The 20,757-nt window shown below is 44.2% G+C and overlaps 1 protein-coding gene across 1 annotated transcript; it reads left to right on the top strand.

The window, feature by feature from the left end:
- Positions 1 to 616: 616 nt before the first annotated feature.
- UTP14A (UTP14A small subunit processome component) lies at positions 617 to 20,047 on the top strand. The gene is made up of 15 exons (XM_040468061.1): positions 617 to 755; positions 1,797 to 1,872; positions 3,094 to 3,164; positions 4,341 to 4,405; positions 5,776 to 5,918; positions 6,453 to 6,608; positions 11,355 to 11,474; positions 11,573 to 11,667; positions 12,274 to 12,397; positions 12,480 to 12,557; positions 13,044 to 13,434; positions 15,752 to 16,155; positions 16,925 to 17,118; positions 17,248 to 17,347; positions 19,610 to 20,047. Exons 1-15 carry the CDS (start codon positions 730 to 732, stop codon positions 19,880 to 19,882), a joined length of 2,316 nt encoding a protein of 771 aa, XP_040323995.1. The 5' UTR covers positions 617 to 729; the 3' UTR covers positions 19,883 to 20,047.
- The last annotated feature ends 710 nt before the right edge of the window (positions 20,048 to 20,757 follow it).

The raw sequence follows: 20,757 nt of genomic DNA, 5'->3' as shown, positions 1-20,757 counted from the left end.
AATAGACAGCAAGAATGTTTTCGTATACGACTTTTCTACTTTTTTATTTAAAAAATTCTTAATAGTTGACAGGAGGTGAGGAAGTTGCAGCCACCGGTCCAGCCGATTCTTGGAGGAACCTTCGTTACGCAGGGAAGGAGGAACCTGGAGCTGCAATTACAAGGGGGCACGAGACGAAAGGGCGTTTTTCCTTAGCAGGGGAGGAAACTAGCAGCTCCGTCCACCGCTCAATCTCCGGAACCTAGCACATGCTGGAAACCTCATGGGCCCTCGATAAAGCCTGTAGCTGCCCGGCGGCGGGCTCGCAGGACGCTGCGGAACACGGGTGGGCGATGGAGCCTTTCCTTTCGGATCAGGTGGCGACAACCAAGGCTCAGCCGGTCCCAGGCAGCGCAGCGCCCTCGCCCTAAGCTCATCCACCTTGGACCGTGCGGGAAGCAGGAACCCGAGCGCGGACACCGGCGGTCGCCGGAGAGGACGGCGGGCGGGGGACGGGACAGGAGGCAAAGCTCCGCCCGGTGACAGGCTTTCCTCTCCAGCCTCCCCGTTTCCCGCAGCCCCCCCCCCCCCCAGGCGTCTCCGGTTCCCCGCACGCCTTGGGGTGGAGCGGAAGTGACGCGACGCGCAGCCCGTGATTGGCGGAAGCAGAAATTACTTTGCGGCCGGCACGGAAATTGCTTTTCTTTCGGCTTCCGCTCCTGGTCCATGTGAGAGAGACTGGGTACCGAGATGAGCGCGGCCGGGGTTGCGGAAAGGTGAGGGGTGAAGACTGGAGCGGGGGTTGTGGGTGTCGTTGGGGGCCAGGTTCCCCGGCTTCTGCTAAGTGGGAGCTGTCTTTTAACAGACAACAGTTGTTCCTCTTCCAAGACCTCACCATTCATTACGATTTTCGCGATAGCATCCGTGAAAAGTCCTTTTAATTTCATTTAATTCGCTCCCTCCGCTCCGCAGCTTTTTAGCCTCATCCCTGTTGGTCCTGATGTGGCCTGTCCCTGTCCAGCTAATTTGTTGTACTTTACTCGTCACGTGACTCCTTTTTCTGCTGCTGCCGCTGGGGCACAGGGAGTGCCTGCGTTATAAATACCCCTTATTCTGAGAACCTTTGCTGATAGGAGTCATTTTCTCCTCTGATGCTTCATTCCCCCCTATAGTGTCACTAAATATAATCCGTTTAGTAAAGGTTGCCTTGTAAAGATTGATATATACTGTTAGGTACTAATAGAGTCTGTAATTTGGTTCAGGGTACCAGTCTCCTTAGTTAAGCGTCTACTTTGCCGAGGAAGCCCCAGGGAAAATAGCTTACTTGGCTGCTTTCGTCCAATTCCCTCTTTCCCCATTTCTGGGAACAAGTGATCAACTTGTCACTTTTGAGTAAGTTGCACCTATAAAGGTGTCTTCCGTGTAGAGGATGCTTAGGAATATTAATGGTGAAACTGCCTTGCCTCAAGGGCCAGCAACAGTGTCTTCTGTCACCTTACCTAGAGTCTGACATTTTTACAGCCTCCCGGATGCCCGTGGAAAATGCAATACCAATCACTGAAGACGGTTACCTCTTTTTCATTTCATGCACTTCTATACGGGTATCACCACCCAGTGCTCACCCCTTGGGGTTGATGCATGACTTCAGGCTAAATTTAATGTCTTGACAAATTTCCAAAGATGCCCATGCTGTTTGGTTTGTGCCTCTTCCAGGGAACAGGGCTGTTCTGTGCTTAAAAACTGAAGTTATGTTCTGGAGATTGTTTTAATAGAAGTTATTTCAATTGATAATATTTCTCTTTTGTCTCCTTTAACAGCCTTCTGGCTTTAAGCCAACAGGAAGAATTAGAGGATTTGCCCAAAGACTACCCCTTGAGCCCCAGTGAAGATGAGGTGGGTGGCAACTACTATACGGCCTTCTCTGGTACCCCTTCTGCCTGGCAATTAGGATAGACAGCACTTTCCTGGAAAGAAAAATTATGGCAACATTGTTTATATTTGTTATGGTGTTGCAAATAAGTTACAAAGTAATATAGTATCTCATGTATAAGTTACTGTATTAAGTGCTATGGAAATTGAAAGACTATAAGATACACTGTTTCCAAGTTGCCTAAGTATAGTTGAGTGTATAAGAACAAAACACATGATCTTCATTATATTATTTCCGTATTTCCCAAGTTTGGATTTTTATAGAGTTATGTAATTACGAATCTTCCTCCACTTAAGATGGGATTACATCCTGATAAACCCATCATAGATTGAAAATATCATAAGTGGAAAATACATTCAATGCACCTAACTACTGAACATCATAGCTTAGTTTAATCTACCTTAAATTTGCTCTGAACACTTACATTAATCTACAATTTGGCAAAATCCTCTAACACAAAGTCTGTTTTATAATAAATGTGTGGAATATCTTATGTAATTCCTTGACTGCTGAAAATAAAAAGTAGAATGGTTGTATGGGTACAGAATGGTTCTAAGTGTATTAGTTATTTACCCCTATGATCATGTGGTTGACCAGGAGGTGCAGCTCGCTGCCACCAGCCAGCATCCCAAGAATCATATCACATATTGCTAGCCTGGAAAAGATCAAAATTTAAATTTGAAATACAGTTTCTACTGAATGTGTGTCACTTTCTCGCCATCATAACGTCAAAAAATCATAAGTCAAACAAACCATCATACATAACAGACTGTGTCTGACTAAAATACGCATAGTTAAGCTGACTCTCCAACAGATTCTATAGGAATTCTCTCTATTCTCTTGACAAAACTACTTACATTGTGGGGGTTTTTGACATTAATGTTTCTGTGTCAGATCATACTATATATTCCATACAGAAACATTCTCATATCACTTTTCTTCTCAAGACTGATTAAGACAGAAGCATGACATTAGCTACAGATGGCACTGTGGTCCTCATAATGAGGGAGTCTGGCTTTTGAAGCAGTTCTTTGTTTCAGCTTGAATGCCTGCACACTAGACCTCACCTGATTCTCCAGTTCTCCACTGACCAAAATAGCAAAAAATGTTATATGGGCCTCAATTTCCATGCTGTCTTTTCCTTTTCATTATTGTTCTGATGGTTTTTCCTTTACTGTCTCTAGGAGGACATTGATGGAGAGAGAAAGCATCAAAAGCTTCTGGAAGCAATCAGTTCCCTTGATGGAAACAATAGGTAACATTCCCATCTGTTTGGACAGGCTATACCTAGCTGCTTCCATGAGACAGATCTGCAGCTAACATTTACTGAGTACTGGGGCGCCTGGCTGGTTCAGTCAGTAGAGCATGTGAATCTTGATCTCAAGGTTGTAGGTTTGAGCCCCATGTTGGGTGTAGAGATTACATAAAAAGTAAAAAAAAAAAAACATTTATTGAGTGCCTAAGACAATGAAGACACAAGTGTCAGCATCATTATTAAGAGCACATACTTTGAAGACAGACCGTGTAGGCAAATTTTTATCCTCTCTACACCTCAACTCTTCAAATAGAAAATAAGATTAATAATATTACCTACATCAGAGGGCCATCATGACATTTAAATGAATTAATAAATGTAAAGATCTTAAGCCAATGCCCAGCATACAGTAACCGTGATGTAATTATTAGTGGTTATTGTGTTAGGCCTTTGTGCATTTTAATTCTTAATCCAAACTTAGTCTTTTGAAGCATTGACTAGGCACTACTTATTGCCATTAGAGAAGGTAATTGACTTGCCCCAAAGTCACTTTGCTCATAAGTGACAGGTCCAGGGTTCAGATTCAGGTGTGTTTGAATCCAAGTCCCAGTACCTTTTCCATTATGCCTATCTAATATTGCCTTGTGTTTTTGAAGGGCTGAGTCTACACTAAGAGATGGTTAGGGGCACCTGCCTGGCTCAGTTGGTAGGGCATGTGATTTTTGATTCCAGGGTCATGAGTTCAAGTCCCACATTGATCGTGGAACCTACTTAAAAAAAGAGATGGTGGGGCGCCTGGATGGCTCAGTCGGTTAAGCGGCCAACTTCGGCTCAGGTCATGATCTCACGGTGCGTGAGTTCGAGCCCCACGTCGGGCTCTGTGCTGACAGCTTAGAGCCTGGAGCCTGTTTCAGATTCTGTGTCTCCCTCTCTCTGACCCTCCCCTGTTCATGCTCTGTCTCTCCCTGTCTCAAAAATAAATAAAACGTTAAAAAACAAAAAAGAGATGGTTAGACTACATACTCCAGGATAGGAACAGATTTCCTGGTTTCTTTGTGACAAAACCTGATTCTAAAACAGAAATACATGAAACCAAAGCCTTCTTTGAAGAGAGAAGTGTTTGTTCTCCAGAAAAATGTGTTCATTCCTACTATATTCTGCTTTGCCTAATTTCAGGTGGAAATTGGCTGAGAGATCTGAGGCTAGTCTGAAGGTTTCAGAGTTCAATGTCACTTCTGAAGGTAAGTTAACAAAGGAAGTAATCAGTATATGGAGCTTGTAGAGTTCCAAAAGCATCATGGTCGCTTCACCCCCACCGCCTGGAACTGTTTTTGATGTGGTTAATGGATCATACCATAAATACTTACCTGTGAGTGGGTGAATATAGGTAGTCAGATCCCCTTGAGTTTCTTCCAATTCTAGAAGAAAGCCCTAAAGGCTACAGTCAAGGTCTCCCACTGATGAGCTACTTCTAGGGTATAGGGACATGAATGAAGACAGATGCTTCATGGTTTCATTTTTATTTCAATTCTTACAGTACTTTGAGTTGGGACAGGCAGATAATCTGCCGGAGTTCAGAGAAATCAAGTTACTTACTCAAGGGCCTTCACTTACTGTAGTGTTTCTCAACCCATTTCCTTTATTGTTCCCTCAGAAACCTTTTTTTGGACATTTGTTTTTGATTGCCTCCCTCCCTCCCCACTCCCATCCCCACTCCCACAACAAGGAAATCAAATACTAAGGAATAAGATTTTGGTGAATAGGGTTGAGCTTTAGAGGAACACAAAACTTGAAAATATCTAAGATTTTTTTTTCACCACTCTCCTGCCTCCAGAACCAATTTTCATCCCTTGGGTGGGCAAGTAATACCTCCCCTAATGTGAATGAGTGATCTGGTAAATTGCAGAGTTGGGATTTTAACCTGATACCAAGTCTAGATGCCTTATCACCATATCCACAGTTTAGGCAGCTCTAATGAGTTCTGTGCTTCTAGTAACCACTAATGTAACCCCTCAGAACAAATAACAATGTATTCTTCAATCTTATTCATTCAACAAATACTTAATATGTTTCTACTATGTATTAGTTTCAAGGCAGTGTAGATACTGGGGCTACTATGAAGAATAAGACAGGAGACCCGCTTCCTGGGGTTTACCATGCTAGGGGGAGAGCAACTGGGGAGACGGTGAAGTGACTGACTGGCTGCTTCAGTTTGGCTGGGCCGTGTCCTTTAGAATGATGTAATTCCAAATATCAAAGGGAGCCACTGGAGGATTTTCAGCAGAATCCTGACCTGCCGTGATTTACAGTTTGAAAATCTAACTGGCTGCTGTGTGAAGAATGAAGGGCAGTGAGGCAGAAGTGGAAGCAGAACGACCAAGAGAAAAGCAAATGACTTTAAAATAAATCATTTTCTCCTCTCTTCCATCCTCTAACACATATGGGAATGTAGAATGATGGTGTCACTATGGCTGGCAGTTAAAGAGAATTCTTCCTGCTTCCCTGCACATCTGCCTGCCTACCAGCATTTTCTATGGAGGCATCTCCCTATGGTATATTGAGATTTTTGCCTCCTTTCTCGGTCTGACCAGAAAGTTTGGCCTTTCTGCAGGATCAGGAGAAAAGCTAGTCCTTTCAGATCTACTTGGGCCTGTTAAAACTTCATCCTCATTGGCTGCTGTGAAAAAGCAACTGAATAGAGTCAAATCAAAGAAGACTGTGGAGTTACCTCTTAACAAAGAAGAGGTTGAGCAGGTGAGTTACAGAGAAAGTGGTCCATTAAGGGGAAGAAATTGGACTGACAAGGAAAAATAGGGTAAGAAGGGAAGGAGGGGAAAAGCCTGACAAATGGGGGGAGGGCAAATCGTGATTGCCACAGAAAAGATTAAAACAAATCTCGGGGGCGCCTGGGTGGCGCAGTCGTTTAAGCGTCCGACTTCAGCCATGTCACGATCTCGCGTCCCGTGGGTTCGAGCCCCGCATCAGGCTCTGGGCTGATGGCTCAGAGCCTGGAGCCTGCTTCCGATTCTGTGTCTCCCTCTCTCTCTGCCCCTCCCCCATTCATGCTCTGTCTCTCTCTGTCCCAAAAATAAATAAACGTTGAAAAAAAAATTTAAAAAAAAAAAAAAAAAACAAATCTCGGGGAAAATCCTGAGGAGTAAGCAAGAGCTAGTCTCTAGCATGCTGACTGTTTCTTAGGCTAAGAAACATTGGCTCCTAATTCTCTGCTGGTCCTTTGAGTTCAACGCTTAATTTCATGGCTCTTTCCTTTTGTGTACTTTGCTTCAGATCCACAGAGAAGTGGCATTCAATAAAACCTCACAAGCCCTCTCCAAATGGGATCCCATCGTTGTGAAGAACCGGCAAGCAGAGCAGCTGGTTTTTCCCCTGAAGAAAGAGCAGTCAGCCTTCGCTCCCATCGAACATGTGCTCAGCAGCTGGAAGGTGAGCACGCACAAGGAGCTGCACCTGGGTGGGTGAGGGTGCACTGCCTGCCATCCATGTGACTGGGGCCTCATAGGCCAAAATCCCAGCTGCGGTCTCTTCGTGTCACAGGCAAGGAAGGGGGAGGGGGGTAGTAGGACTCATTGTCAGTCATGGAATAGTCAGAATAGCTCTGTAGTCACCCTTCAGCCATTTGTAGCACACAGCATGTGGTTATTTTCATGTTTTTGTGTGAAAACGTGATTGCCAGTAGCGAGGGAACGTGATGTTTTCTTTTTCACACCCCAGTTTTAAAAAAGTTTTTTTTTAATTTTTTTAAGTTTATTTATTTTGAGAGACAGAGAGTGAGAGCAAGCACATGTGCAGCATGAGGGGCGGAGAGAGAGAATCCCAAGCAGGTTCCACATTGTCAGTGCAGAGCCTGATGCGGGGCTTGAACTCATGAGCCGTGAAAGCATGACCTGAGCCAAGATCAAGAGTCAGACGTTTAACCAAGTGAGCCACCCAGGTGCCTCTAGAAAGCTTTTAAAGCCACATTCTGACCTGGGGAAAATCAGGAAATCAGGAGCTCAGCAGCATTAATGAGCCTTGGTAGGACTATGTATGAGCAGTAGAACCAAAATTTGCTTGTAAAGGAATCCCACAATAAAATGTAACGTATTGTGAATAATGACAAGAATCTTAGCAAATAACTCATTATGATCAAGCTGCAGAAAATACAAAAGATATCTTAGAGCTGGGTTGTCCAAACACTGATCTTTGGCAAATTTTTTATGCGTCTGAAACAAAAGAATAATGGTGAGAGTAGCAGATGTAAGTTTAGCAGCTCTTCGTTATTATGAAGTTATCCTTTCCATTTTAATAGTGTTGAAATAGCTTTTCTTTATGAAATGATAGCAGTAGTAAATGATGGGACTGGGGGTGGAACAGTAGTTATGGCCTCGTTGGTAATCCTATGTTGGTCCCCAAAGTCTCAACTTTTATTCTGTGAACAACTTCGGTACAATTACTTTCTTTTCCAATACACTGTTGGTTATGGAGTCTATAATGGGGCATTTTGTTTTAAGTAGGAATAGTCAAAAACAGCAGTGCCCAAAACATGGATAGATGCCCTGTTTATGTTTTCTTCTCTGCTTTCTAAGAATCCAGAAATAATAGTGTTCTATGTGTCGGGAAGTTGAGCTAATTAAAGCTAATCAAAGTAAACATGGCTTGCTGCCATAGCTAAACATTGAGCAAGTTGTTGCTTATTACGGGGATAAGCTCTGTTTCTCATATTGTTGTTGAAGTCACTACCATTCTCTTTCTAGGATGCTTCCTTTTCCACATGAAAAAGAGATCAGGTTTAAAGTGTGGCTGCGGGATAGAAGGGAGACTTTAGGAAAAAAATAAGAGGTAATAACAATTTGCAGGATTCAAAAATAAAAAGTATAGCAGATACAGAGTGAAAAGTCTGACCCTACCCCTATCCCCCATCCATGGTTTTTACCACTGTACTCACTTAGAAGTAACCATTTTATAAGTTTTTTGTTGTTAACCTAAGAGTTTGCTATATTCGTGTTTACCTTGTTTTTTAAATTTATATATATATATATATATTTATATTTATACACACACACACGTTTTTCAATGTCTATTTTGAGAGAGAGTGCACGTGCATGCGCAAGCAGAGAGGGGCAGAGAGAGAGGATCCCAAGCAGGTCCACGCTGTCAGAGCAGAGCCTGATGCAGGGCTCGAACCCAGAACTGCGAGATCATGACCTGAAATCCAGTTGAAATCAAGAGTTGGACACTTAACCAACTGAGCCACCCAGGCGCCCCACCTTGGTGGGGTTTTTTTTGTTGTTTTTTTTAATCACAAAAGTAGTGCACTACTATGCATTGTTCTGCAAATGACAATGACAGTGTGATCTTAGAGATAGCTGGAAAATGCCTGGCTGGTTATTAAACATGAGATGGTGGAGGAGTAGCTTGCACTAAGAATGGCACAGCCTCTGCTTTCCAGAAACTCCCTGTGCAAGAGTGAGTGGAGTGACCCCACATGCTGTACATGAATCTACTGTACCATTTATTGGAAGATTCGTTTTGAAGAAATTAGGCCAGAATGGCACACAGCAATAAGGAAACGCTTGGTCAGAGGACTCTGGAGATTAAGGATCCAAAAAGTCTACACTGTCATTTGGCCCAGCTTCCTAAAATTCCATTTCACTCCAAGAAGATTTAAATGGGATAATGCATGAGAAAGCATTTGTAAACTGCGAAGTGCTAGAAATGATGTAACTTCCCACCCTCTAGCAGCCTACACTAGCATTACCCAAAGTGTTCTCAAAAGTTTAGTTTTTCAGTATGCCCTCAAAAAGGTAGGGTTCCATTGCTAGAAAATGTTGCGTGCCCCTGCTGGAGATTAGCAGCTCATGATATATACTAGCCTTTTAAAGGTTATGAGAAGACCCTAAAGAAACCCCTCTGACCTACTCTAGTCCAGAGTGTACAAACAAAAATCAAGTAAGTTTCATTTTGCACCTTAAAAAAATAAATCTTGTTAGCTGGTGAGGCACATGCTTTGGGAAGAGCTGGTCTCCACTGCTTCCTCCGTTCTCCCACCTTTTTCCCGACTACCCCACTGACTCTTCTCGAGGGCATTAGTGAGAGGCCTCTGAATCGCCAGATCCCAAGCCCTTTGAGTCTTCAGCCTATTTGACACTGTTGACACATCACATTGGTTAAAAAAAAAAAAGAAAAAAAGCTCTCCTCCTTTGGCTCCTGTGGTGACATACTCCTGATTATTTTTTATGTATCCGACTGTTAATTCTTATTATTGCTCTATAAATTCCATGGCTTTTGGCTGTCACCTGTGTATGCTGCAGGTCACTCTCAACACCTTCTGAGCTCCAGTCCCATATTCCATGTGGCCAGTAGGCCTCACCTGGGTCTCCCATATGCACCTTAAACTTCACACAAAACAAAGTCATCTTGGCATTTTCCTTCCCCAGACTCCCAAACCCTGAGCTGCGACCTTCATTCTGTAAGTGAGTCAATGGCATAACTCCCTACCCCAGTCCCTCGGGTTGGAAACCTCAGCCATTTGATTCCTCTTCCTCTTCCTCCCTTTAACTGCTGCCTCTTCCCAGCCCACAGTGGTGTGCTGCTCCTGTAAACTCTGTCCGCAGTGGCTCTCAGACCCCTGGTTCCTCCTCTGATTTTCATTTTCGCCCATGATTGGGCACTTCACACATAACCCCTTACACAGTCACCAGAATTCTCTTTCCAAAACAAAACTGAGTGTCACTCTGCCACTTAAAGTCTTTCAAAAGGCTCTCTATTTATAGAACAAGACAGAAGGACCTAGCGTCTTGGTTACCCTGGACTACACATTTTCCCTTACATATCTCTCTTTTCCATAGATATGTTTTTATTTACCCTCAGCTCCATTTGATCCCCCTACCTTTACAGAGTTGTACTTAATGCCTCAAAGCCTAATTCAAAAAGTCCTTCCCCAAGCCCAACCCACCTCCTAATCAAAATAAATTCTTCACTTCCTTTCTGATTACTCCTATCATATAACTACCATGTAACCGATTACATTGCTAATGGTACATGCGTCTCTTCCCTCCGAAAGGCTGTGAGCTCTATGAGGACAGGAATGATCTTATTTGTGTATTCCTAGTGCCCTGCACAAGTGCCTGGAATGTAACTCCAATCAATAAATGTTTGCAAAATTGAATTGGAAAGAGATTACAACATTGTATTATAAATCACTTTGTAGCCTGTGATTGATCACTACTGGCAAATACTAAAAATGAAAGAACATGCACCTTTACTATTCAGTAGAATAGGTTTATGGTTAAATCAATAGCACCGTGTAACGTGTGATGATGTATGTTTATGCATTTGTCCAGAAATTTGTAAGTTTAATGCCGACCATGATGTATATGGCTGTTGAAGAAAACCACATATAATATATGCACAAGGTTAGAAACTGGCTCTGTTGCCTACGGCTGTCTTTGTTTCTTGCCAAAGTGGACCGTGGCACAATTGGCCTGATTATTTTAGCCACCTACACAGTATCAGTCAAGCAGTAAACAGCATCTTTTGTTGACATATGGAGTAACTGGTTTAGAGTCCATTCATTCATATGTAGAGACTACCTAGAATGCAAAGTTAACTGTAAACTAAGGAATTGGAGCCAAAGTTAGAAAATGGCTAGAGTTAAATTTGAACTGTCAGGGAGCTAAGACCTAACCTCCCCTTTCTTCTAGAAATATTCTTTAAGGGAGGCTTATAGGAGTCTTAGATTCCTAACTATACAGTAATACGCACACATGCTTCAAATATACATAATACAGGGACCATTTTGTTTTGCCACTATCAAAACTGACAATTTGGTACTGCTGTTCTTCTGTCCTACCAGCATTTACCTTAAGGGCATCCTGCTTTGATGCTTAAGAGAATGGTATTCTGTTTTACATATTTTGGTAATCTGAACAGAGTGATCCCTTCAGTAATATTAAAGAGTAGGCTCAGAATGCAGTTGCTGACGTTGTCTTAAATTGGAAGAAAATAAGGCTTTATCCTACACAGCTGAACAGTGAGACTGGAACCCCTTCTCTTGCTGTAACAGCCAATCCTTTCCAGTTAGTGATTCCCATTATATTAATGTGTTGGGTTGTAGGATGGTCGTAGGATTGTAAACAGAGAGACTAGGAGCATGGTTTAAGACTGCGAATGTTATGTTACCTCCTTAAGGCAAGGACTCTCCTGGAGCAGGAAGTTTTTAACCTCCTCCATAAGAACAAGCAGCCAGTGACAGACCCTTTACTGACTCCCGTGGAAAAGGCCTCTCTCAAAGCCATGAGCCTGGAAGAGGTAAGTGTAATAGGCCCTATTATATGCCCAGACTTGCTCTGTTCCTTCCAGCATTTGCCCTCAAGCCCAGGAGTCACTGTAAATGTCATTCATTATAGGCTAAGATGCGCCGAGCAGAGCTTCAGAGGGCCCGGGCCCTGCAGTCCTACTATGAGGCCAGGGCTCGAAGAGAAAAGAAAATCAAGAGCAAAAAGTAAGGAGGCCCCTATTGAACTGGCCGTGGATTCCCTGAAAGAAAGTAAAGCGGCTAATCATGGGTCCTTAGTAAAGAACCTTTGACCTAGTAACTGGGGTCATGTAGAAGAGGTCCCAAATAGGAATGACTAGGGTTTTTTTTTTTTTTCTTCTCAGTTGAACCTCATAGTTTTGCCTGCTTCGGTAGTGCCCTCTCCTCTAGCTTTGCCTTTCAGTCTTGGTCTTGCTAAAAAGAGGACTGTTCAATTACTTTCTCTCCCTTCCAGGACATCACGGAGTGGTTCTGCAGAATGAGCTCTGAATTCTACAGCTGTTGAGGCCAGTAGGGCTTCCTTCCTGCCTTTTTGCCTCTTTGGAACTTCTTCTACTCTTGCCTTGTGCTCTAGAAGCAGAGGGAACTCTTTGCTCTGCAGAGGTGTGCCCCTGGGGGCTGCAGGGACTGAGAGGCTTGCCAGTCCTCTCAGGTCCCAAACTGGTTCCCTATAGTCAGCCAGCTCTGTGATGTCCATTCTAGCCCCTGCACAGGGAAACTCCTTGGGGAGCGGGAACACTTCTGTGTGTGGCATCAGTGTTTCAGCTGAGTCTCTGCCCTCTTACCCTGTAGGTATCGTAAGGTTCTGAAGAAAGGAAAGGCCAAGAAAGCCCTAAAAGAGTTTGAGAAGCTGCAGAAGGAGAATCCTACTGCAGCACTGGAAGAATTGGAAAAAATCGAAAAGGCCAGAATGATGGTGAGGCTGCCTCTTGCCCCTACCCCTTGAACCGGCTTTCCCCCAAAAGTGGTAAGGATCTCACTGTGCCCTTTCTTTCCAGGAGCGAATGAGCCTTAAGCACCAGAACAGTGGGAAATGGGCAAAGTCAAAGGCAATTATGGCCAAATACGACCTGGAGGTAAGAGACCGTCAGGGTGAGAGAAGAAATGGAATTGGAGGACAGAAAGGAAAATCAGTCCATAAGGATGCTAGCAGAAGCAGAGTTGGGGAAGAGCCCTGAGGAAGAATGGAAAACCAGGATTCTGAAAAGGCATCAGAAAATCTCTAAGGCAGAGAGGAAAAGAACCAGAAACAAGGTGGAAAAGGAGAGATGAAAGGGAAACAGCATTGAAGGCAAGTCCAGTTAAAGGGTAGAGGAGCACTGTGGTTTTGTTTTGGGTTTTTTTTTACCTTGTTTCATATGTTGATTTCCTTGAGGACAAAGACTTTGTCTCCCATTTGATTCCATAGCCATTAACACAGTGGTATAGGTGCAGTTTAAACAGGCATCGGTAAGAAACACTTAAGTCAAATTGAGAGGAGGCAGCTTTAAGAAATGGACCAGGAGAGGTGTTGTTGCAGTCACTTAATGACAAGGCACTCGTGTTGTGACTCCTTCCTCCAGGCTCGCCAGGCTATGCAGGAACAATTGGCCAGGAACAAAGAACTGACGCAGAAACTCCAGGCAGCCTCTGAGAGTGAGGAAGAGGAGGGAGATGTGGAGGAAGAGGGTGAACTCCTTGTCCCTGATGCAGTGAATGAGATCCAGATGGATGCAGATGGACCGAACCCCTGGATGCTCAGGAATCACTCCAGCGGCACAAAAGAGGTCAGAATCCAGGAGCCTGAGCAACTTCCAGAGCCTGTGGCCCATGAGACTCCTGAAAGTGAGGAAGAGGAAGGACCACGGGCAGAGGAAGAAGTTTTGCTGAACGAATTTGAGGAAAGGCGATCACTTAGGAAAAAGGCTGAGCTCAACCAGGACACCGAACCGGTGAGCAGACAAGAGCCAAAAGGTGAGTTATGGGGGACTAAAATGGAGAACTGCCCAGGGCTAGTGCCGTGGGTGGGCTGCGAGAGGAAAAGTGTCCACACACACGTGCTGCACAGTGATTAGGCCCTGCGTACCTTCCACAGAATGCCATGGGTCCCTGAAGAGAAGATTGATACATAGTAACTCTTTTTCTTCAAAGGCATTTAACACACAGTCATCTGCATGGCTGTACAATGTGTGTTCGGACATGTTTTCTGCTCTTGAGAGCCTATAGTCGTCAGAAAAAACTGCCCCATCCTTGAAGGGCAGGAGTTAACAAACCCGAGAGAACTGCCTGTGGTAGGATGGCAAGTCTGAGAGGCCGTTCATTCCCACAGACACAGGTGGATTTTGAGGCATTATGAAATTTCTTCAAATTACTGCCAAGTTTTCTGTTGTTTGTAAAGTAGGAGTGGCATTTTTAGCACTTCATAATGTTGGTTGGTATGTGCCGATATGGGGTGAGACTTTCTTGACAGGAACGAATGACTCCACAAACTACATGGTAAATTAGAATTGTCACCCAATGCTCAGATTCAGTTTGTATATTATATTTTGTGTTATCTTTTTTTTCTTTTAATTTTTTTTTCAACGTTTTTTATTTATTTTGGGGACAGAGAGAGACAGAGCATGAACGGGGGAGGGGCAGAGAGAGAGGGAGACACAGAATCGGAAACAGGCTCCAGGCTCCGAGCCGTCAGCCCAGAGCCTGACGTGGGGCTCGAACTCACGGACCGCGAGATCGTGACCTGGCTGAAGTCGGACGCTTAACCAACTGTGCCACCCAGGCGCCCCTATTTTGTGTTATCGTAAGGAGATTTTATATTAACAACCTTAACACCCTTGAGACAGGTCAGAAAGCTCCCGTCTTGGCAAGAAAGTCCGCTTAGGAAACTGCATTCAGAAATCACTTGGCTTTCTGGACAGATTCTTGGGTCTGATTTTATTTCCTGTAAGAATAATGCATTCAGATGATGGCAAGAATCTGTTTTTCCATGAAAAAAAAATTGTTTCTAAAGAGCTGTCATTTAGAGTGTGTTGCAGGCCCTTTACTTTGGGTTCTCAGAGAGTTCTGGGATTAATAGTTACAAGCAGTCACTTCCAAGAGGACTTTGGAAAGCCGCACTGCAGGCTGAGATTGTGTGGCAGTCCTTATAGGACCACAGAACAGCAGCTGTGTTGTCCTAAACCTCAAAAGATGGTCATCTAGCTAAATGTATTGAGCACTTGTTTGTGGTATGAAAGGTGGATTTGGATTTCCTTGGATGACAGATAAATAGAACATTCCCAAACCTTTAGGTTCAGGGAAACCATGTCCTAAAATAGTAGGAAGTTGTAGACCCCAAATAAAATGAGCAAGGACACTTGCTCCTTGAGGAATAAACATACATGTGTCCAAAGGCCATATTTAAGTAGCTTCTTAGAGTGGCTTTAAGCCAAAGCTAGAGAGCAGGATGAACTTGGGAATGGAGGCGACTCGAGTCAGTCGCTGCCATATTTCCCTCCAGGCTCTCAGAAGCTAGTGGTATTGCTCACATGTTGCTTGTGACTGGAAAATGCCAAGTGACTTGACTTGGCCACAGCAGAGTGTGAAATGCTGCTTTAAGATAAACAGTGCTGGGGGTGCCTGGGTGGCTTAGTCAGTTAAGGGTCTGATTCGGTTTTGGCTCAGGTCATGATCTCACAGTTGTAAGATTGAGCCCCACATTGGGCTCTGCACTGAGTGTGGAGCTTGCTTGGGATTCTCTCTGTCCCTCTGCCCCTTTCCCCCACTCCTGTGCTCACTCTCTCTTTCTCTCTCTAAAGTAAAAAACAAAATAAAGATAAAAAAAATGCTGGATTTGGTTTTTACAAATAGGAAATGACAGTGTAAATTACAAATAGTAAATCATCACATTTTTATAAATTGCGATGAAGTTGCATTCCGAGACTACCTGTTAAAATGACTTTTTTAAAATTTTGAACTTGGGGCCGTCTCTCCAAGCAGGGTTTACTGTGTGCAGCAATGAAGCCACAGTTCCAGTTATGCAGTGAGTCACTGGCATAGCTGGGAATAGGACCCAGGACATCTGCTTCCAAAAGTGCCACCTTTAACTACTAAACTCTATTGCCTGCTACTTAACAGGCAATGATTAGTGAACTCTCCAAGAGATCTAGTGAATGGAATCGTCTCTTCCCCATCATGCGTAGCCCTGTGAATGGGAGCACCTAAATGCTCATTGTTAAGTGTGCTCAGTAAATGCTCATTGACAAGGCAACTTCCAGCCTCCTTTTCTGACAGCTTTCATTTCTTCCCTCAGATTCTAGCAGCCAGGAGGTGCTGTCCGAATTGAGGGCACTGTCTCAGAAACTCAACAAGGAAAACCAGTCTGGGAAGCAGAAAGTGAGTTCAGCGAGGACAGTTCGGGTAGTCCAGAGAAAGGACCCTACTGAGGAAGAAGAGGAGCCCCTGTTGCTGCACAGGCCGGAGAGAGCACAGACTGTGGAAGATCTAGAAGAGCTGGGCAAAGAGGGGTATTTTCAAAATAAGGAGGTTCCCAGGTCTGTGTTAGAAGGGCAGCAGCTGGAGAGGAACCCAAATAATCATCCTGGTGCTCCCAAAGAAAAGAAAAAGAAGGAGCAAATGATTGATCTACAGAACCTCCTAACCACGAAATCTCCTTCGGTGAAGTCTTTGGCAGTGCCCATGACAATAGAGGAGCTGGTGAGCAGAGCCAGGGGCATGGGCTATTGTGGGGGATCACCACTGGGGCAGGAAGTGTCCTTGCACAAGGAGTAGAATCAGTGAAGTTGTGTTGTGCTGGGGGCACATTTCAGTAGTGGAAAGGTCCAGAATAATATGGGGCCGGGCCAGTCCCAGTGACAGTTTAATAGATGCAAATATGTGAGTGCTGCTGAGATTCCCACATCTTAAATACTGAGCCACCAAACCCTCCGTGGGGTGACTGTAAAACTGCCCTCAGAGGAAAGAGGGAGGCACTCAAAGCTCTGCTCAGATCCCAGGCAGGATGACTCAAAGGTATAGTTGTTGAGCTATTGCCAAGGTTTTGCTCTTATTCACTGGGATCTGAAATGGTCCAAGACTCCGTGGTTAACTAATTGAAACTGCTTCAGTGAGGAGCCCTGGTGCCTGGTGCCCATCTTTTCAGGGATGTGAGCCGGAGGACACCCACGTTCTAGCCAGGCCACTTGGAGCTCCTCCTCCTAACGCAGGTCATTCCTTCCTCCACACTGCAGCTTCTTTACTGTAAGCTTAAAATTATGTCTATGACAATGAGTTAGGGAGATTTACCCTACAGAGAAGAAAATCAAAGTGTGATTGGCTAACCAATTCACTTATACTGCAAGACCATCATTGTTCAGCGCTTTTCCCCTAGGGGGCGCTAGAATGTCACGACCCAAAATTTAAACGTTCTTGCCAGGAACCATAGCTCTTCAGGTAAGCTATAGCTCTCACTCTTATTTCTTCCCAGGAAGATGAAGAGGAGAGAGATCAAAAGCGGATGATAAAGGAAGCTTTTGCTGGAGATGATGTCATCAGAGACTTCTTAAAAGAGAAGAGGGAAGCTGTGGAGGCGAGTAAGCCAAAGGACGTGGACCTGACTCTGCCTGGCTGGGGCGAGTGGGGTGGTGTGGGCCTGAAGCCCAGTGCCAAGAAAAGACGCCGGTAAGAACAGGGAAGAAAGCCTGTCAGAAGTGCACCAGGTTCTCCCACTTCACCCTCCTGCGTCCTCCCTGCCCTTTTGACTAAGTCTTTAATGCTCTTAGTCAGACATCCCACTGTTCTGCTTTCCAGGTTTCTCATTAAAACCCCTGAGGGTCCTCCAAGAAAAGACAAGAATTTGCCAAATGTGATTATCAATGAGAAGCGAAATGTTCATGCAGCAGCTCATCAGGTGAGGGACAGAGAAATTCTTTGCTGCCTCGCTCTCTTGCTTGGGAGGAATATTCTAGCACTCTGTGGTAAAGAGCGATGTGTGATCTTGACCACAGAATCAAAGCTGTTCTCTTTTTCACGGACTGGCTCTGAGATGAATAATTCCAGATTGATTTCTGCTGTTTTAATTTCTGACTGGGAAGAGGTTGAGGCTTAAATGGTAATCTTTGCAGCAGTGGTGAGGCCCCCAAATCAGGTTTTTCAGCTAGTACCCCAGATAATTCTGATGCAATTGGGTCTCACCAAACTAAGAATTACTGTTTTTCACACTTGTCTTTATAGTCAGGATAATGTTGAGAGGCTATAGGTTTGAGCTGCATCTTAAGAAAAAGAAGACAAACCGGTACTCATTCAGGACAGCGAATGGAATTAAAATTGTGTGTTATGACAAACCAAGGATATTTACCAAAGAGAAGCAAATTTGAGCATGATCATGGTCTGCAAGTACGTTGAAGGCCATCATGTGGAGTGCAGTCACATAAGGTAGCAGTTAGAGGAAAAGCAATGCATTCAGTTCAAGGAGAAACTTTGTGGGGCGCCTGGCTGGCTCAGTCGGTAGAGCATGCAGGTTTTGATGTCGGGGTCATGAGTTTGAGCCCCATGTTGGGCAAGGAGCCTACTTTAAAAAAAAAGAAAAGAAAAAGCTTTCTGCCAGTCCAGAGGGAGAATGGGAACATGTGTAGAGGGGACTCAGGAATGAGATTGAACTCCATGACTTTTATGTTTCCTTCTGAAAGTCTGTGACCCTGAGATCTGTCCCCAGCCAGTACAATCTTGAAATGAGTTGTAGTTTTTCTTCTGAGAAAGAGGGGGAACTGTTTAATAAGTACAAAAGAGAGGTAAGAAATTATCGTTTCAGCAATACTCTACTGATCTTATTTTGCGAACCAATCCCTGCAGAAATGGAATCGTAACCACTGTAATCCCACTTGAAGATCTATAACCAGAAAATAGGCAATGAACAGGCAATTATGGGATAAATGAGAGAGAAAAAGCATGCTTCACCAGGCCAGGAAGGGCAGCATGGACCTCAGTAAAATCACCCCTCCCTGCTAGGAGCCTTGCCTTAAAAAAAAAAAAAAAAATACAGTCACAGGAAACTGACAGTTTTCCAAGAATCTCCCTGATTTTCCTCATCTTTTTAATAAGCTATAGACTTCAGGTCCCAGCATGCAATAGAATACAGTGTGCTTGAAGCTAAAGGAAAAAAGAAAAGCCTCCCAAGACTGAATATTTTGCCCACGTGTTTTTTTTCTCTTGATTTACATGACATGCACAGATCTAGCCATCTACCCCAATAAGACATTCCCTCAACCTAGAGACCATCTGTGTCCTTCACCACCATCAGGACCCCCGGGCAGTACTCAGCTTCTCTTGAGTGTTTCACTGAATATCTCCAGAGACTACTGTTCGTAACTTCCTGATTTTTCTCCTTATGTTTTTTTCCCTCTTCTCTAGCCCTCAGAGGTAGTGTTTAAGGATTATTTAAATGTCTAAAGTAGCACATTTGGAAGCTACTAAAGTAGCAAGTTTGGAATGGAGAATAGTACTAGGCAAGGAAAGGAACCCTGGGTTCTGTTCTCATTCACTGCTCATTTTATGCAATTTACTTGCATACATCACTTCCCCTCTCTAAGCCAAATTCTGGGACCAAGGAAGATGACCTTTGCCATTATCTAGGCCCTTCCATCTCTGACGTTCTGTGATGCCAAAAGAGGATGAAGCTAACTGAGCATCACAGCCTGGTATAGTTCAGGATTCATGGCAAACCTTAAAACATAAATCCTGTTTATCAAGGAGAAGAGATTGAGAGCTTGAAGAGGGTAGGAGGGCCACAACATTCCCAGGGACCCACAAATGTCCATATGCTTCTTGCAGTCACAGCATTGTATAAGACCCACTTAGGAACAGCAGCCCTGGAGCTAGTGTAGTGTTCCTACACTACCGGAATGGGGTCAGGGTGGTTTTTCAGTTCCTAGATCGTTGGGTAAGCCTTGGGGGCTGTCTAGTCCCAATTAGTCCCCTCCACTCCCAGATGTCCTCAAGCAGATTGGGACTTCTAAGGTTAGATTGGGCACATTGGGATGCCTTGGCCTCTCAGTTGCTTCACTCACTGAAGCCATGTATACCTGTGGCCTGTGCCCCAAACTACCTGCCATTAGAGTTTACCAACTGCACCCCAGGTCTGGCTTGTGACAAGTCACTCTGCCTTCCTTTCCAGGTGCGGGTGCTTCCATATCCATTTACCCACCATCAGCAATTTGAAAGGACCATCCAGACCCCTATAGGATCTACATGGAACACCCAGAGGGCCTTCCAAAAGCTGACTATGCCCAAAGTTGTCACCAAGCCAGGGCACATCATTAAGCCTATAAAAGCAGAGGATGTGGGCTACCGGTCTTCCTCAAGGTCGGACCTCTCTGTTGTACAGAGAAATCCAAAACAACTCACTGTACGTCACAAAAAACAGCTGAAGAAAAACTCTATAGATTGAGTTCCTGGAGGAATGATGTTTTGGTGCCCAGAACTAGGAGCCCCAACTGCTCCTCCATTATCCCAGTTTTACTCCAAGCTGCAGGATCAATTCCAAGACTGGCTTAGCACACTGTAAGTGTAGTTGAGCTGTATTTTAGAAATAAATGCATTTTTATCTATTTAACTGGAGTATATTCTGTGTTGTCACATGTCAGACAAGATACCTTTGGGTGCTCCCCATTGCATTTTTCTAGCCACACTTGTTAGGGAAGCTTCATTTTCTCACCAAGGATTATATAGTTAGTCCTAAAACAAAGTGGAGAGAAGTTACCATAGCCTATGATCTTAAATATATTATCAGACACAATCCACTATAAATAACCAATTGGAAGACTCAGGGATAGTAAATACTGTATACTCTTAACCTCTGAACCTAAATACAGCATGCACAAACCGTCTGATGGGATTGTGTCCTGCACTGGCCCTAGGGTGGTGCTGAAGCTGGCTTCAACTTTAGTCACTACTATTGTTTCTTTCCATGAAAGAGCCTCCAGGCTTGCAGGGGTTGCGTCTAGAGTAGTTGGCACTTTTGCCATTCTTAAGATGGTGAGTTTTTACCTTACCCTACAGATCAGGTAGATGAGCTTCCAGAAGTAAAGCTCTATTCCTTTACTTCCTAAGACCAACCTCTCACTGCAACTGCTATATGGCAATTCACATGGGCTTCTCAAGTCTGAGGAGGCTGCCTGTCTTTAGTTGACAAATACATACATGGCAAGAGTCCCTGCAAACAAGATTGCTAACAAGGAATTGGAGAAACTTTCTCTGATTCCAAAAGGACATAACCACTACTGTGCTACACCTCCCAGCTTGGATGTAGGTCTCCCCTGCCCT

This window comes from Herpailurus yagouaroundi, unplaced genomic scaffold (assembly GCF_014898765.1).
Source record: "Herpailurus yagouaroundi ecotype Mexico unplaced genomic scaffold, PumYag 67681, whole genome shotgun sequence".
Classification (NCBI taxonomy): Eukaryota; Metazoa; Chordata; class Mammalia; order Carnivora; family Felidae; genus Herpailurus; species Herpailurus yagouaroundi.
This window is presented reverse-complemented; position numbering and strand designations above follow the sequence as displayed.

Coding starts and splice junctions, on each gene's coding strand:
- UTP14A (XM_040468061.1), top strand. CDS start 730: ATGAGCGCGGCCGGGGTTGCGGAAAG. Junction 4,406..5,775: donor GTTCAATGTCACTTCTGAAG/GTAAGTTAACAA, acceptor GCCTTTCTGCAG/GATCAGGAGAAAAGCTAGTC. Junction 11,668..12,273: donor AAGAAAATCAAGAGCAAAAA/GTAAGGAGGCCC, acceptor CTTACCCTGTAG/GTATCGTAAGGTTCTGAAGA.